Source organism: Pyrus communis, chromosome 5 (genome assembly GCF_963583255.1).
Source record: "Pyrus communis chromosome 5, drPyrComm1.1, whole genome shotgun sequence".
Taxonomy (NCBI): domain Eukaryota; kingdom Viridiplantae; phylum Streptophyta; class Magnoliopsida; order Rosales; family Rosaceae; genus Pyrus; species Pyrus communis.
The window spans coordinates 910,540-925,518 of record NC_084807.1 but is presented as its reverse complement, the minus strand read 5'-3'; the positions used below and the strand labels follow the sequence as shown (position 1 = coordinate 925,518).

At 37.5% G+C, this 14,979-nt stretch overlaps 4 protein-coding genes across 17 annotated transcripts; 1 reads left to right on the top strand and 3 right to left on the bottom strand.

Moving 5' to 3' along the window:
• Positions 1–1,149: 1,149 nt before the first annotated feature.
• LOC137735047 (uncharacterized) lies at positions 1,150–6,702 on the top strand. 12 transcript variants are annotated; one of them, XR_011068604.1, is made up of 7 exons: positions 1,802–2,011; positions 2,156–2,303; positions 2,917–3,026; positions 3,187–4,138; positions 4,282–4,345; positions 4,488–4,565; positions 4,760–6,699. XR_011068604.1 is itself a non-coding variant. In XM_068474408.1 (6 exons), the coding sequence occupies exons 2-6, from the start codon at positions 4,073–4,075 to the stop codon at positions 5,811–5,813; spliced, it is 270 nt and encodes an 89-aa protein (XP_068330509.1). In that variant the 5' UTR covers positions 2,320–3,026; positions 3,187–4,072; the 3' UTR covers positions 5,814–6,702. The 12 variants fall into 12 exon arrangements, 3 of the variants coding, with proteins under 3 accessions (XP_068330509.1, XP_068330508.1, XP_068330507.1); XR_011068602.1 differs by having other exon boundaries at positions 4,468–4,565; XR_011068603.1 differs by having other exon boundaries at positions 4,264–4,345.
• A 339-nt stretch (positions 6,703–7,041) lies between these two features.
• On the bottom strand, positions 7,042–10,221 carry LOC137733339 (disease resistance protein RGA2-like). 2 transcript variants are annotated; one of them, XM_068472492.1, is made up of 2 exons: positions 7,480–10,221; positions 7,042–7,328 (listed from the first exon to the last, which is right to left on the bottom strand). In XM_068472492.1, exon 1 carries the CDS (start codon positions 9,950–9,952, stop codon positions 7,481–7,483), a length of 2,472 nt encoding a protein of 823 aa, XP_068328593.1. In that variant the 5' UTR covers positions 9,953–10,221; the 3' UTR covers positions 7,042–7,328; position 7,480. The 2 variants fall into 2 exon arrangements, with proteins under 2 accessions (XP_068328593.1, XP_068328592.1); XM_068472491.1 differs by having other exon boundaries at positions 7,042–7,316.
• A 1,131-nt stretch (positions 10,222–11,352) lies between these two features.
• On the bottom strand, positions 11,353–14,979 carry LOC137733340 (peptidyl-prolyl cis-trans isomerase FKBP42-like). Of its 2 annotated transcripts, XR_011068458.1 has the most exons (5): positions 14,752–14,979; positions 13,248–14,247; positions 13,008–13,120; positions 12,736–12,888; positions 11,353–12,261 (listed from the first exon to the last, which is right to left on the bottom strand). XR_011068458.1 is itself a non-coding variant. In XM_068472493.1 (4 exons), the coding sequence occupies exons 2-4, from the start codon at positions 13,419–13,421 to the stop codon at positions 12,882–12,884; spliced, it is 294 nt and encodes a 97-aa protein (XP_068328594.1). In that variant the 5' UTR covers positions 13,422–14,247; positions 14,752–14,979; the 3' UTR covers positions 12,683–12,881. The 2 variants fall into 2 exon arrangements, 1 of the variants encoding a protein (XP_068328594.1); XM_068472493.1 differs by lacking the exon at positions 11,353–12,261 and having other exon boundaries at positions 12,683–12,888.
• On the bottom strand, positions 13,653–14,797 carry LOC137733496 (peptidyl-prolyl cis-trans isomerase FKBP42-like). The gene is made up of 3 exons (XM_068472642.1): positions 14,764–14,797; positions 14,065–14,247; positions 13,653–13,762 (listed from the first exon to the last, which is right to left on the bottom strand). Exons 1-3 carry the CDS (start codon positions 14,795–14,797, stop codon positions 13,653–13,655), a joined length of 327 nt encoding a protein of 108 aa, XP_068328743.1.

The window sequence follows — 14,979 nt, the reverse complement described above, 5'->3', positions numbered from 1 at the left end:
CATAACCAACCTTTAGAAATAACTTCTCATACAATGCTCAAATGGGGTGTATGAATACACCAACGTGATCTACTCAACCTCAGGAACATCCCCATATTTTTAAAATAATTTTTCACCGTCGCACGTGCCGGCCAAGGCACAGCCACACGCGCCGGCCACGCACAGGCACGTGCCTGGCACGCTGACGACGTCAGTTGACGCCGTTAGGAATATTCCGTTATACCTAACAGATTCCGTCAACGGCGTCAGGAATATTCCGTTAGATTTGACGGAATATTCCGTCGTCTTCTCCGGCGAGCCTCCGGCGCCGGAAAATCAGGAAAACTTTAAATCATCCTATCTTCTTCGTTTTTCAACCAAATTTCACAAAATTGGTACCAAAATGAAGCTTACAACGAGAGGAACACAATCATACTACTTTCCAGTGCTAAAATCCACGAAATCTCACGTGAAAAATCACCCCTCCGCCCAACTTCGAAACTCGTGATCCCGACGTCCAAAACCTTCAAACGAACCACCCCGAGCCTCCTAGGGACCTCACCAAGCTTCCTACAAGCTTGAAATTCCCAAAAACGTGAGAAATCACGTGTGCATGAACAGTACCAAAATCGGGCATCGTGAGTTCAACGTGAAAACGAAGGTATTCTTACCTGAAATGAGTATGGTTGGACTCCTACGAGCCTCACGAGCATGAATATGTACTTGGTTTCTTCGATCTGTAGAGGTTTGATGTGTTTGTGTGTGTGTCCGTACAATGGATATGAGAAATGGGAAAGGGAAATGCACGGGGAGGTGCAGGGATAGGGAGAAAGGGTGTGGGGTGTAGGTTAGTGTGTGTGGCCCAAAACATGCCAACAAAAACCCAAAACATAACACAAAACGTAAAGGAAACGCACTAGGGGCAAAATCGTCTTTCACACGTACGTTTTTAAAATTTCCGGGACGGGCTGTCACAGTAAAATTAAAACAAATAAATTAGTAAATGATTATATTTAGTCATTTTTATTGAAAATGATATATAAATATAACATAACTCTGTTCATTAAAAATTAATTTGTTTATAACTCTAGAAAAAGAAAATATACGTAACCTTTTTAATTGGAGATGACATTAAGGTCACAAATCAGTCTTGTTTGCCATCAAGTTCAATACACGGATTTCCTCATTTATCATACAATTCAAGAGCTTAAGATGTTTCGACCAAAAAAAAAGGGGAAAAAAAGCCTTAAGATCTTTGACCACTCAGCTTTACACCTTTCGTGCCTGAAGACGTAGCTCTCTTGCAATAGCATTGTCTTGAGGTGCAAATTTGATCGCCTTTAGAAAGTCTTCCCGCGCAGCATCTGTCTAGGCCCCTGTTTGGTTTCGGAGAAAATCACAAGCTCAAATTTACTCGCACATTTTCTCAATTTTTGTGTTGGCATTGATAGTTTGCGGTGAAGGAGGTTATCGAGAAGGTTCTGGCTGGGCTGATACGGCCTCATTTGGTTATGGCTAAATATTGGAAGTGGGTTTGGATTGTATGGCATTTCCAAGTTTATTTGTGTTCTTGCTCATATAAACCCCTTAATCTTAATTAGTATATCTGAGCACGGTGAGTTATTTGTATGATTATTTATTTATTTTTATTTTTTATGGGGTTTGTGGGTTTTAGAGATTTTTCGGTGAATGCATTGATTTTTGTATGATTTTTGATCGTGGGTTTTGATGCAGAACCTATTCGGTGATCAATCTGAAGAGGAAGAGGAATAGAGCGATTCCGAGCATGAGTCCAATCCACCGCCCAATTCTGTATGATCCTCTAATTTCAAGTTTCCCTTCTATTCTGATTCCAAAAGCATGTTTGTGAATGATTAGGGTTTCAATTTTTGCTTTAATCTTAGCCGAAGGAACATATAGGTTGTGGTGTTGTCGTTGCGGTGGATGATTTGGATGAAAGTATGTATCTTGGGATTTTTGTTTTGTTGACTGGATTTCACCATGTCGGATTGGTTTTGCTTGCTTCTGATTGGTGAGGCTTATGTTATTGTTGATGGGTTTGGTTAACAGGGTTTTCATTCCTTTTCAGATTTGTTTCGGCACACACTTCTTGAAATTTGCAGGATACTATGGTGATATTTTCTATGATCTAATCAAATGAACTATTTAATGTCAGTACTTTGAGGGCTCCGACCGCAGCACACATCAGCAGCGATGGGGAGGAGAAGCGGCACCAGGTGATGCAGAACCTATTCGGTAATCAATGTGAAGAGGAAGAGGAAGAGGTGAATTCCAACAATGAGTCCAATCCCCAGCCCAAATCTGTATGATCCTCTAATTTCAAGTTTCCTTTCTATTCTGATTTCAAAAGCATGTTTGAGAATGATTCGGGTTTCAATTTTTTGCTTTAATCTTAGCTGAAGGAACATATAGGTCGTGGTTTTGTTAATGGCGGTGGATGATTTGGATGAAAGTATGTGTCTTGGCGATTTTTTTGCTTGCTGTTCTTTAGGCCTAGACTGAAGAAGATTTGTGGAATGAGATTCTTATGTGTAATCAATTTAAGTGGGATGTTGTTTCAATCTGGACAATGAATGATGTCGTTTTCCTATTCGGTCTGTCCTTTGATGTTGTAGCAGATCTGGAATTTTGTGAAATGTTCTTTATTAAGAATGAAGTGCCACAAATTGAAGACGAATAAAAACAAATTGCACATCATCTGATTAGAAATATAGAATTGGTTTTAAATTATTTTCTTTTGGTTCTGATGTGCATTACCGATAAATCAAGAATTTGCAAGATTTTTTTTATTGTTTTCTGTGTTAAACTCTGCATTTACTCCTTTTAACGGTGGGTGTTATCATTTTCTCTCCTTTTTCATATCTTTGTTGCCATTGACTGGGGATGCGGGTGATCCTGCTACCCTGTACGCCTCAGTACAGGGCTATAACAAGATTATCTATTGTGCTACTGCATGCTCTACTATCAGCGGAGACCTCTACAGGGTTGATCAAAGAGGGGTATACAATCTTACTAAAGCATTTCAGGTGTGATCCTTATTGCCATATCCTTGAAATACTCCTTCTTGACATTTAGTAATCTGTTTTGGTTTTGATGTCTTTAAGTTTATGGGTTGGTTCAATGTTGGATTTGAATTTTACCCTTTGAGAGTTGCTTATGCGAAGCTTTTGACTGTTTGCATTGCAGGACTGTAACAACAAAATGTTGCAATTACGAGCAGGAAAGAGTAGCAAGAGCAGACTTGCAATTGTTAAGTTCAAGACTCCGGCGGCAGTGGATGGACGGGAAGTTCGTCTGGGGACTTACTTTTTGGATGTAGTTGCTCCTAAGTATGATGGAGGAATGGATATCAAGTTCTAATTCACTTTCACCGGAGATGCTGTTTTCTCTAGAAAGAGAAAGACTAACGTGGGGTTTTGAGGCTCTAAATGGAAACCAACTATTATTCCATTTACTCTATTTCATGCTGCATTGTAGGATATGTTTTCACCAAAGGAGGGTATGTTGAGCTGTCAAAAAAGCTTTCACTTCCTTTGGGTCGGACTCTTGACCGTGATGCCATATTTGCATTCCCAAATGGAGCTACTAAGCTAAAAGCAGCTTCCCAAAATGAAATTCATGATATTTTTCTTATTTTTAATTACCAGATTTTGGTATTAAAATTCATGGTATCCTTCTTATTATTAATTACTTGGAATTTGAACACAAAATGAATTCACTCGATAGAAAATCATTGGCAGCAGAAATTACATGATGAATTTGCCATGCAGCTACAACATTCTAGCAACATTTCGTGAATTTGAGAAGCAAGCTGTGCAAGTTCAGTTGCATTCTGTTTACTTAATTTTCTGTGTTTTTTCTTTTGCTGTTTGGGAGTGCAATGGCGTTCTGAGATTCATATAGCTGACCCCACTTAGTGGGAAAAGGCTTTGTTGTTGTTGTTTCTTTTGCTGTTTCGATTTAGGAGGTAAAACAATTATCTTTTGCAACATTTTTAGATGGATGATGCTATCTGGGCTGTTGAAAATGCCACATTGAAGGCTGAGATGAGTGGAAAGAAGCTAATGCACTCATGGAACAACTTAAGCTCAAGCCTCAACTTCAGACATTCCAAGCGTGGCTTTGGGATTCTGCAACTGTGAGTATACACCCTTTTCCGGGTTTGAGGATTATCATGGTGCTTAGGGTTTGAGTTGTGTTTGAATTAAATACCATTGGGTTTAACCATTCTGTTATATCAGTAAGTTTATCTTATGGTTTTAGAATTGCCTGTGTACAAAGGATTATCATGGCAGCGAGATCATGTCGCTCTGGGAAGCTCTTTTGACCGCCGCCGTTGTTGGAGGTCAGTCTCTTCCTTGGCTTCCACTCCACTCCATTTTATTTTTTATTTTTCATCATAAAAAATAAAAAAATGCTCGGGTTTCTGATTTTCCAATACTATTATGTATACTTTTTTATTTTTAGAAGTTAGTCTGATTTTCCAGTTCAGTGGAATCACCACAGCCACCAAAATCATATCTCAAAGTCTTTGAATTTCAACCCGCACATGCACTGCCAAACAGGTAGCAAATCTCCTTGACATCTCTCTCTTTCTCTCTCTCTCTCTCTAAATATGGGTTGTTTTGTTGTTTTGAATCTAATTTTGTTATATTTTGTTTCTGAGCTCTTTTAAAAGTATGGATTTAGCGTCTGTAGAGTAATATTTATGTCAATATTTCCATCAGATTAAGTAGACCTTCTATATATCATTGTGCAGGAGTGGACGAGCTTAACGATGGTAAGGTGTTGCTGAAGGACGATATGGGAATCAACTATATACCATGCAGATCATCTTTTATTTTGTTCATAGTGCTATAAAGTAAGCCTTAATAGTTATGCAATTAATTAGGTTTGGACTTTGATTGCGTGGTGTAGGGTGTGACTGTTTGTTTTGGGTTTTTTTCTGGGGATTTTTGTGATTGTTTGTGTTGTTTTTGGTGTAACAGATCTGAAAAATGTGTAGGGGCATATGTGATGGAATGTGAAAATTAGGGTTTGTCGGTTTGGTTGTTGTCGCCAATGATCCTGATTCTAACAACTCTCTTTTTATCCAATCCGTCTGTCCCTCACTCTCTCCGCATCTTATCATTTTCCTAACTTTTTGTTTGTTTCCCGAAAAAATAATTGAAAAGCAAAGAAACCTAGAAAATGAGCTTAAATTCTTTTCATTTTTCTGATTTAAAGAGGAAAAAATTGGTTCTTTTTTGTTGGATTAAATGCCGCTTTCATTCCTGCTCCTGTTGCCATGCAATTTCTTTCTGGAAACAATGGGGTTTGTATTATATGCATATTAATGCTTTAGCTTAGAGTTGGCATTCCTGGAAATGGTAAAGACTTCTTCAACCAAATAGCTTAATTTGGAAAGCAATAAGCAAGTGCTAAACTCTTTTCTTTTATTGAATTGCATCTCCAATTATTTTCCATTGTTTGGTGATGAATGAAATCCAAGTTCCTATAATCCACTTTTAATGTCTTCTTTGTATTGACTCTTTGATAGGGAGAAAGTGTCTTTTAATTATGAGATCCAAATTCCTGTAATCCACTTTTGATGTTGATTGCACATTCTTCGTTTGTAGTTGCTGCTGTTTCTTTGTTTCTAAAGTTCCATGCTGCTATTTATTTAATTTGCTCACTTTTGCTCCTTGCAGTGAATGTTTCTCCATTGTCAATGTCCCATTCTTCGTTGTTGACAAATTTATCATTTGACATATACTTTAACTTCTCATTCTTCATGATTTACACTTTCAGCTATATCGATTAGTACTAAGTGAAGTACGAGTGCCAATAGAGAATAATGTGAAAAGATTTGTTACGGTTAATACGAGTGCCAATAGAGAATAATGTGAAATGATTCGTTACGATTAAAGGTCAATCGGAGGTAAGTTGCTGTGCTTTTTTTTTGGGAGGGGTTTTAGGAGTTTCCGGTGATTTTCTTATTTAATTTTCACTGTTTTTGCAAGGAACCTGAGCAGGTCCAGTGATGGGGAAGGCCATGAGGCAGGCAGCACAGTGGAAAATCCTTCCCGCCTCTTCCATGCTCTGGGTTCGCAACCTCTGCCGCTTCCAGCTCCAGACTCGGATCCGAAGCCCTCATGGGTATATTCCCTCACACTTCTTCTCTCTCATTTCCATTTGATCTTTGGTCTTTAATATGAAAGTGCAAGGCACGTGTTCATTGACTAATTGAGTCCCTTCTCCAAGTTTTTAGTAGACATTGGGTTGCTGTAATTTGCGGTTATGAGCACATCCGTGACTAAAGAAAATTTAAGCCGTCAAGTTCCCAAAACGTCTAAGGAGATATCAAGTTTAACAAGTCACGAACTGTGATCAATCCAAATTCAGGGAAATAGGGATTTTACACTTAAAAACTCAGTTAGCTTTAGACCATAGGATTAGCATTTTGCACATGAGTATCATTAACCTGCTCATTTTACTTTTCCCTTTTTAGTTCTTAGCAATAAAACCTATATCATATTATAAGTATGAACTGGTGTGGGGTAATAATGAACTTAGATATGCGGGATAGAAGATGGAAAAGAGAACTCAAGAAACCAATGTATTCTGATTGAAAACTTAAGAAACCAATGGATTTTGATTGCAGATTAAGAAAACTTAAGAGACCGGTTCAATTGAGTAGATGAAAAATGAAAAGAAAAGAAAGATATTTGTAAACGTTCGGTACGTTTGAAGAATTTCCTTGGTCGAGGAAAAGAAAACAAAGAAACTAAGAGTTGCCTGAGTTGTTTTTTGTTTTTGCTTTACTTAGAATGTAGAGTTGCCTGGGTTGTCATGAATTTCCTTGTGACTAGACAAAACATAATCAGTTTATTTGCTTTACTTAGAATGTAGCGTTTATTGTGATTAATTTTGGGTTTTGGAGCAAATATTTGTGTCCCGAGCTGTATCCAGAGTAGATTTTGGAGTTCCTTCGGTCTTAGAATATTTGGTTACTCCAGTGCATTAACAATTAATAGAGGTAATTCTTTTTACTCCGGTGCATTAATAATTATGCGACTTATATGTTATAACGTGAAAAAGGTTGTTTTGCTTCACATCAACAAATATTAAAAAGAAATATTTAAAGAGAGCTGGAACCCAGTCGAAGTTGGGGGGCTAGGCCCTCACGCCCATATTATATTACTTAAAGAAAAAACATACAATGGGGGGAACATAGTATCTAAACCTCGACAATCAAAAGCAAAATCATATACAACTTGATCAAGCATTAAACAAGGCCATCGCATATTGAATCCAAATGGTTGATGCTCCATTCACTGCACGTAAGACTATATCATTGAAAAGAAGGAAATTAAAGAGAAATAAAATGCTGGTGATGATGAATGAAGAATAAAATTAAGAAATGAGATTGGCGTTTGAATATTTCATAGTTTGTATTGAATTAGGCTAGTGTGAATTGAGACATGTTAGAAAACGCACCTTAATAAATGTCAATGTGTGGGATGTGAGCAATCTTAGGCCAGTCCTCACCTGTTTCTTTTTTGTATCTTTCGCTTAACATGGGGCGTTGCTGATTATCCAGTGTATTTAAACAGGGGAGTCCACGAATCCCTTCTGGTAGTGAAGTTAGATTACGACAATTCTTGATCCTCAATCTAGAAAGACAGGAAAAAGAAGGCAACGACAGATTTTCCGTTGATGAAGAAGAAGCACCATTGTTATGAGTGTGGGCCCTCCACCATCCCTTCAGAACAGGGCAATTGAATATGAAGAGTGTCTCCAGGGAGGGAAAGAATGAGATCCTCATCATCTCATCACTCATACTATTACTGCTCTCATTCTCTGATATGTACTCCAACTTCTCCAAATTCCAAAGCTTAAGAGACTTAAGGGAAGGCAAATGATCCAAGGGCGGAAGACGTTGGCATCTCTCACATCCACTCAACTGGAGATTAACAATATTTATGAGAGAAAAAAACCAACTCGCAAACCTCACACCACCATAATACCACACTATCAACTGCTTTAGATTAGAATGGGGTTGCAATACTTCCATTGACTTTATAATATCCTCCTCATCAACTGCGCTTACATCTTCTCCACGTTTCCAGCTTAAACCCAACGAACAAAGATGCTGTTTGTCCTTGAGAGGTCTACCAACATTTGATTCTGACACCACATGCCTCAACTTATCAATTTTTAAGTCTCCCCTTAATTCCTTAAGGGTCCCCAGCTCAGCAAGACCAGCACTACCGCCCCTCCCCAAACAATTGCTTTCGCTCAAAACAAATCTATTCAATGTACGAACACCATTCAATTCACCAATTCCACGTGGCATTCCAGTCAACCAAATACAGCCTTCCAAGATGAGATGCCTCAAGTTGATCATTTTTTTAATGTCTCTAGGCAATTCCACAAGATCCCTACAGTATGAGAGATCTAGTGTTTCCAAATTCGACAGTCCAACTATCCAATTTGGAAGTCTCTTCATGGGATTCTCACTAAGATCAAGATATCTCAAACGTTTCATTTTTCTAAGACAATTAGGTAATGTTGTAATTCCTAATGCATTGAGACTCAACATCCGTAATGACTTAAAATTTGAAACAATTGTAGTATAAAATGCATTCCGTGAGGAACTTTGGTGATCACCCCAAGCTTCTTGTTGAATAAAAAGAAAGGTTCGTATCTTGCTTGCTTTTAGCAAGGATGTTGGCACTTCCCATTTCGACAAATCAATATCAAAATTGAAAGATACATGACGAAGCTTTTGATGAAAATTCTTTTGGTTTGGCTCAACTACAGTGCTTCTAACCCCCGACACAGAGATTGCAAGTTCATTCATGAGATCATGCATTTTACAACTTTCTATTATACCAAACTCATTTGTTTTTTCTTCTTGAAAAAATGATCTCTGCAACAACTCCTTATAATATTCATACGCAACATCCTCCAAACCTTCGTTTTCATCGGATGACTTAATGAACCCTTGGGCCACCCAAAGTATAATCAATCTCTGTACAGAGATCTCATAATCAAGTGGGAACAAGCTACAATAAGCAAAACAATGCTTCAAATGTGATGGGAGCACATCATAACTCAATTTAAGTGTTGGCAAAATATCATTTTCTTCTTGATTTATTTTTGAAAATTTCTTTTCTTTGAAATTCAACCAATATTTTTCGTCATCTTTGGCGAACAACATCCCACCTATCGTCCTTATAGCGAGTGGAACTCCCTGACATTTTCCAGTAACCTTCTTCCCAACTTCCTTAATTGTTGAATTCTCTGGCTCCTTTCCATCTTTATAAGCCATTTTCTTAAATAAAGACCAACTTTGCTCCTTATTCAAACCCTTTAAGGTGTATGGTTTAGCTGTGTCTGATATCGTCGCAACAGTTTTACTACGAGTGGTTATTAGTATTCTGCTACCTTCTCCACCACCCATTAACAAGTTCTTCAAGCTAAGCCACTTCTTTCGATCCTCATTCCAAACGTCATCCAACACAAGTAGGTACTTCTTCCCATCTACTTTTTTTCTAAGATCATTTTGCAACTGCTCTATCCCATTATGCTCGGATTGAAGGATTTTCTTAACAACTATATCCAACTCAAATACATTAGAGACACATGTCCATATTTTCAACTCAAAATGATTTTGAATCACCTCCTCGTTGAATATGAGTTGGGCAAGTGTAGTTTTCCCCAATCCTCCAAGTCCAACGATGGAAATGGTTGACACATGCTCAGTAGAGATGGGATCCGACAAAAGTTGGATAATTGCCCTTTTATCTTCATCTCTCCCTATAATATTTTCCTTATAGACAAATGAGCGAGTGACCCTCTCTCTCTTTACAAATGGTGTATCTTCACGATTTATTTCCAAGTGAAAGGTTCTACGATTTGCAACCTCACTCAGCCTCTTGTTAATATCTTTTATCTTATGACCCATCTTTAGCCCAAAAACAAGTTGATTTGAGTTAGAAAAGAAAAGACGCACCTATAAGAATTTGAGTAGACATAATCATTATTTCGATAGAATTATATTAATTAAGTTAATAGTGTTTTGTAACGGTAAGTTATATGATACATTCAAACAATAATATAGAGGACTTATTGCAGTTAATTATGAGTTATTGATAGACCTAATGTATTCCTAATAGGTGGATATCAATAGGCTTATGTGACTATTAAAAGGTTCTACGAGATGCAACCTCACCAAGCTTCTCGTTAATATCTTTTATCTTATGACCAATCTTTAGCCCAAAAGCAAGTTGATTTGAGCTAGAGAAAAAGAGGCGTACCTTCTTTAACAACTTAGTATTTCCAGGCACCATTTGTCTCTGCTGAGCTTCAGCATTAAACTCATCCAGCAGGTCATCAGCTTCATAAACTGCATCTTCTACGCTTTGGAGCCACAGTTTGACTTCATTGTTGGCTTGCTTTTGCTCAGCGTCAAGAAGAACAGCTTGGAATCCGGCAACTGTATCCCGGAGCTTGCGGAGCTCATCTTGGACACCCCAAATCAGTCCAATCTCTTGGGAAGCAAGGAAGCCAAGCCTTCCAATGATCCCTTCGGCAATGTTGAAGAGAACTCATTCCGCCATTTCTTGTATTCAGGACAAGAAAAAACACAGGCAAGTGAAGTGAATTAAAGTAGAAGTTTGTAAACGAGAATATGGTTTTGCGTAGTGAAAGATGGCTCGTCCCTGCTTGTCTTTATACATGTCATTCCACTTCAATTAAAGAATAACTTGAATGGTTAACAGACTCATTCCCATTCCACTTTAATTAAAGAATAACTTGAATGGTTAACACATTCTATCCCTTTTCCACAAGTTCTGAATGGTTAACATATTCTATCCCTTTTCCAAGTCAAAATTTGGGTCCATTTGGATGAGGAAATTTCAAACCTCAATCCAATATTTTTATGATTTCATATAATATGGCATGCTTATTTATACAAAATATAAATTAAAATCATTTCGATTCTTCAATTTCATACGCTTACTAAAACATGATATGCTTTATTTTTAGAGAATTAAATGGAGCCCATGCATTATGCTCGTGTAAATATGAAAATTTTATAAAGAAAAATATATGGAAAAGAGAACAAGTGGGTTTTTTAAAAAATAAATAAATAAATTTAGAAATGCTCTGATAACATGTAGGTGAGGTTTGAAAAAAAATATCAAAACTTAGTTTGTATGAAATTACATTACTGCCCCAGACTCATAATCAACATTAGAGAACCAAACCTTATAGATTATTCCCCTGGTGTTTCCGATTTCTATAATAATAAGGTAAGCTCGTTGGATTCACCTCATCCTCAAAACTAAAAAAAAAAAAAAAAAAAGTTTGAACTCTCTTCTTCTGATTTCACCATAATTGTCTTTTCACTCTTTTAGTTGACAAAAAGCATTTTGTTAGCTAGTAGTTTAGATAAGAATAGGAACAATTCCCCGAGCTCACTACTAGTTTAATAGTTTTTCTTAATTAAATCAATAATGCAGTACAAATTCAAATCCTTATGTTTAAATCACTCCATCCACATAGACCCCTAATTCGTTAAGAAAGAAACAATATTCTGCGGCCAAAGATAAACTAAAGAAGCAAGAAGCACTTCAAGGAAACAAATTGACCCACTTTACACACTATCTAAAAGATTATGGTGGTGACGGAAAATTCACAACCAAAAACTCAGTAAACAAAGTGAAAATGAGATAAAAACTCTTGTTAACAGTTTAGAACAGTTCAATACTTTAATTTGACCACCATATCTTCGTTTCTGGGTAAAACTATTGGCATCTAAACTCTCTCCCGAGACGTAAATGAGTGAACCTGCAGCGTCACATTTCATAGTCTTGTTTATTAGCAAGTTCAACAGACGAATTTCCTCATTTATCATGCAATTCAAGAGCTTAAGATATTTGACTACTCAGCTTTATGCCTTTCGCGCCTGAAGAGACGATAGAACGATGACAACAGCCAGTGCCAAAAGATGATCAACCAATTATCCCGTTTGGGTTTAGGTTATGGGGTTGGTCCGAAAATTCCCTTGTAGATTTCTTTTTGTTTCTGATAAACAAGGCTGTCGTGTTCAGCAAGCTGACATAACTCTCTTGCAATAGCTTTGTCTTGAGGTGCAAATTTGCGTGCCTTTAGAGAGTCTTCCCGTGCAGCATCTGTCTGTCCAAGCTCTGCTCTGGCTTTTCCTCGCCTCAATAGCACTTTGACATTGTTTTCATCCTCTGCCAGTACCTGCGAGCATTCATTCGTCCAATTACAGTTAACACAGTTGCATTGACAATTTAAGGGTATTCATGAAAAGGTAAATATCTGCCAAATCCAAGCGAAGAGAAAAATCAGTTAATAGACGTTAGTTGCATTGACAATTTTAAGTTATAACAGCCATTTAGTTTGAACAACATGATGAAGCATGGACAGTAACACACCAAAGAGATCATAAGAGTCGCATAGGACCTAAAATTCGATTATTAACTGAAGAATGGTGCCAGTGAGCCTAGAAATTTTTATGGGTCCATAGTAAGAACATTTTCATTTTCTACGGCAATCCAAAATGGCAGGTTAAAGTGAATGAATATTGAAACTTTTGGGATGCAGTAATGCTCACAAATGAACCTACAAACCCAACTTTCTAGTGTCTAATGATGAATAGCACAATCGCTGAACACACAAAATTAGATGACTTTCTTGTGATAGCATTACACTTACAATACTGCATTGTCCAAGGGCTTCTTGATAACGCTTGCGCTTTATAAAAGACGCTGCCATGTTAAGGTGGCATGGATTTTTAACAGCCAAAGCCATGTCCCTGCACTTCCCAAACAACTGGAACATGAAGTTGTCACCCATATACGCTATAGCCTGAGAAAACCCACTAGAATCTTGTCAGAAAGGAAATACAAAAAAGAGACTGACAACTCAAAAGCTCATCAGCCATAAATAAAATATGTAAGCATTACAAGCGCGTAACCATTTCATACCGTTGCATTGCCTCCTCTAGTTTTTCCTCTTTAAGTAAAGCATTTCCATCCATCTTTCTTCTATCTGCTGCTCCAATCCTTTCCTCCACAGTCATGTCACTACGAGCTTTCCCCTATGAAAGGAAAAACCCACAAATACACATGTTACTATATTACCAAAGCAAATCCCTGGAAAAGAGATTCTGAAACTTCAATTGGTAACTACTTGGGAAGACATTTGAGAGCAAGTGAGCAACTTACTTCTTTGGTTTCATCAAATCCAATAAGCTCAACTTCATATGATATATCTGCCAATGGTGGAACATTCGGAAAAGAAAAGCTCCCTTCTTTCCCATACCCCAACTCCCAGCCTACATGTAATAGGGCATGCTCTCCAGATTTCATGCTGGACACCCCAACAGCCAAGCCAGTCATTTCTTTTTTCTATGTTGCAGTAACAAAAATACACTATTAAGAAGAAGTCCATTCCATTGAATACCCCTAGATAATGCTTAAATGCTTATGGACCCAAATAATCTGGAATGACAAGTAATTACGAATTACAGAGAATAAAAGCAACAAAGAAATCACAAACTAATTGCAGACTGAACAAGGAACATGCCAGAACTCGTTTTCATATACTTTGTATATATAAAAAGTAACAGACTACTCGGCAAGGCTAATCCCTTTTCCTAAAATAATTTCAAGTGGTCGTTGTTCATCCCATGTGTCTTCAAACTTGTGTCCCGTGCTCTCAGTCCATGCCCTGTAGGGTACTATTACACATATGCCAATCACTCAGTGATTGAAAAAACCAGAGTAAAAATTCACTGCAAGACATTTCTACATGTATCTTAGGCATCCCTTTTATAAACTTTAGTGCATGCACATTTAATTCTCCTATATACATACACAACTTTGTGAACGTGGATGTTGTGTGTCTGTTTGCAAGCCACAAGCTCATTCATGTCTTACTCCCATCCCATACTAACAAACACATGCGCACATAACAATTCTTAGATTTTCAACTAATGTACACAGCACAGCACTACCAAAAAGGAAACCACTTGACACTTACAGAAGCATGTTGAATACTTAGATGGTATTTGACCATGACCTTCCTTAATGATTTGCTTTGTGACTTTCTCGTGAAGGATTTCCACCTTAGAATCAACTTTTGGGGGGCCATTAGCATCTTCTGAAGGTTCCCCCCGAACGAAGGTACCATCTTCAGTTACCGTTTCATTTTCACCATCTTGACCTACAAACAAGATGAAAAGATGAGTAGTAGTTGTTAAATATATTATTATTTGGAAATCTAACTCACTCATACGGAGAGGGGAACGACAATCTTCCCCTTTCCCCTGCACATTATACGGTACCACATGAGTTTTGGAACACAGGATTTCTGAGTTACTCAACATAAAAGCATGGAGGAACGATGAATCAGTGTACTGGAAGCAGTTGTTAAATGTCTACCTACAAATTATTTCCGAAATCTTTCTGGCTCAATAATGACCGATAGAAGAACTGTTCTTGAAGAAAACATCTCCGAGTCTAAGATTTGTCCAACTAAATCACTCGAAACCCCGCTTATCAGGTTAATTTTACATTTAATTGAAGCTGAAAACCTACTACGAGTCTAAGATTTGACATATATTTGCTTTTACAGAAACCGAGCGTAGCTGAAAGATTTGATTGAGCGTAAAAAGTATGACTTAATAATTGAACCGGAAATTAAAGCCAAAAATAAGAAAAAACATACCGAGTAGTTAACTTTCCTGCTCAGCCTGCTCCCGAACATCCTCCATTACTTCAAGCTTCTATAATCCAATGGGTCTTCTCAAAATTCTACAAATACCCAAATCAAAGACGCAAAATTTAATGCAATTGCATTCGAATTCCAAAACAAAAATTAGGAAGGGTTTCGTTTTCTTTGGAATTTTCTCGGGAAACAAACAGAAAACGGAAAGTAGAAAAGGAAAGGGGTGTG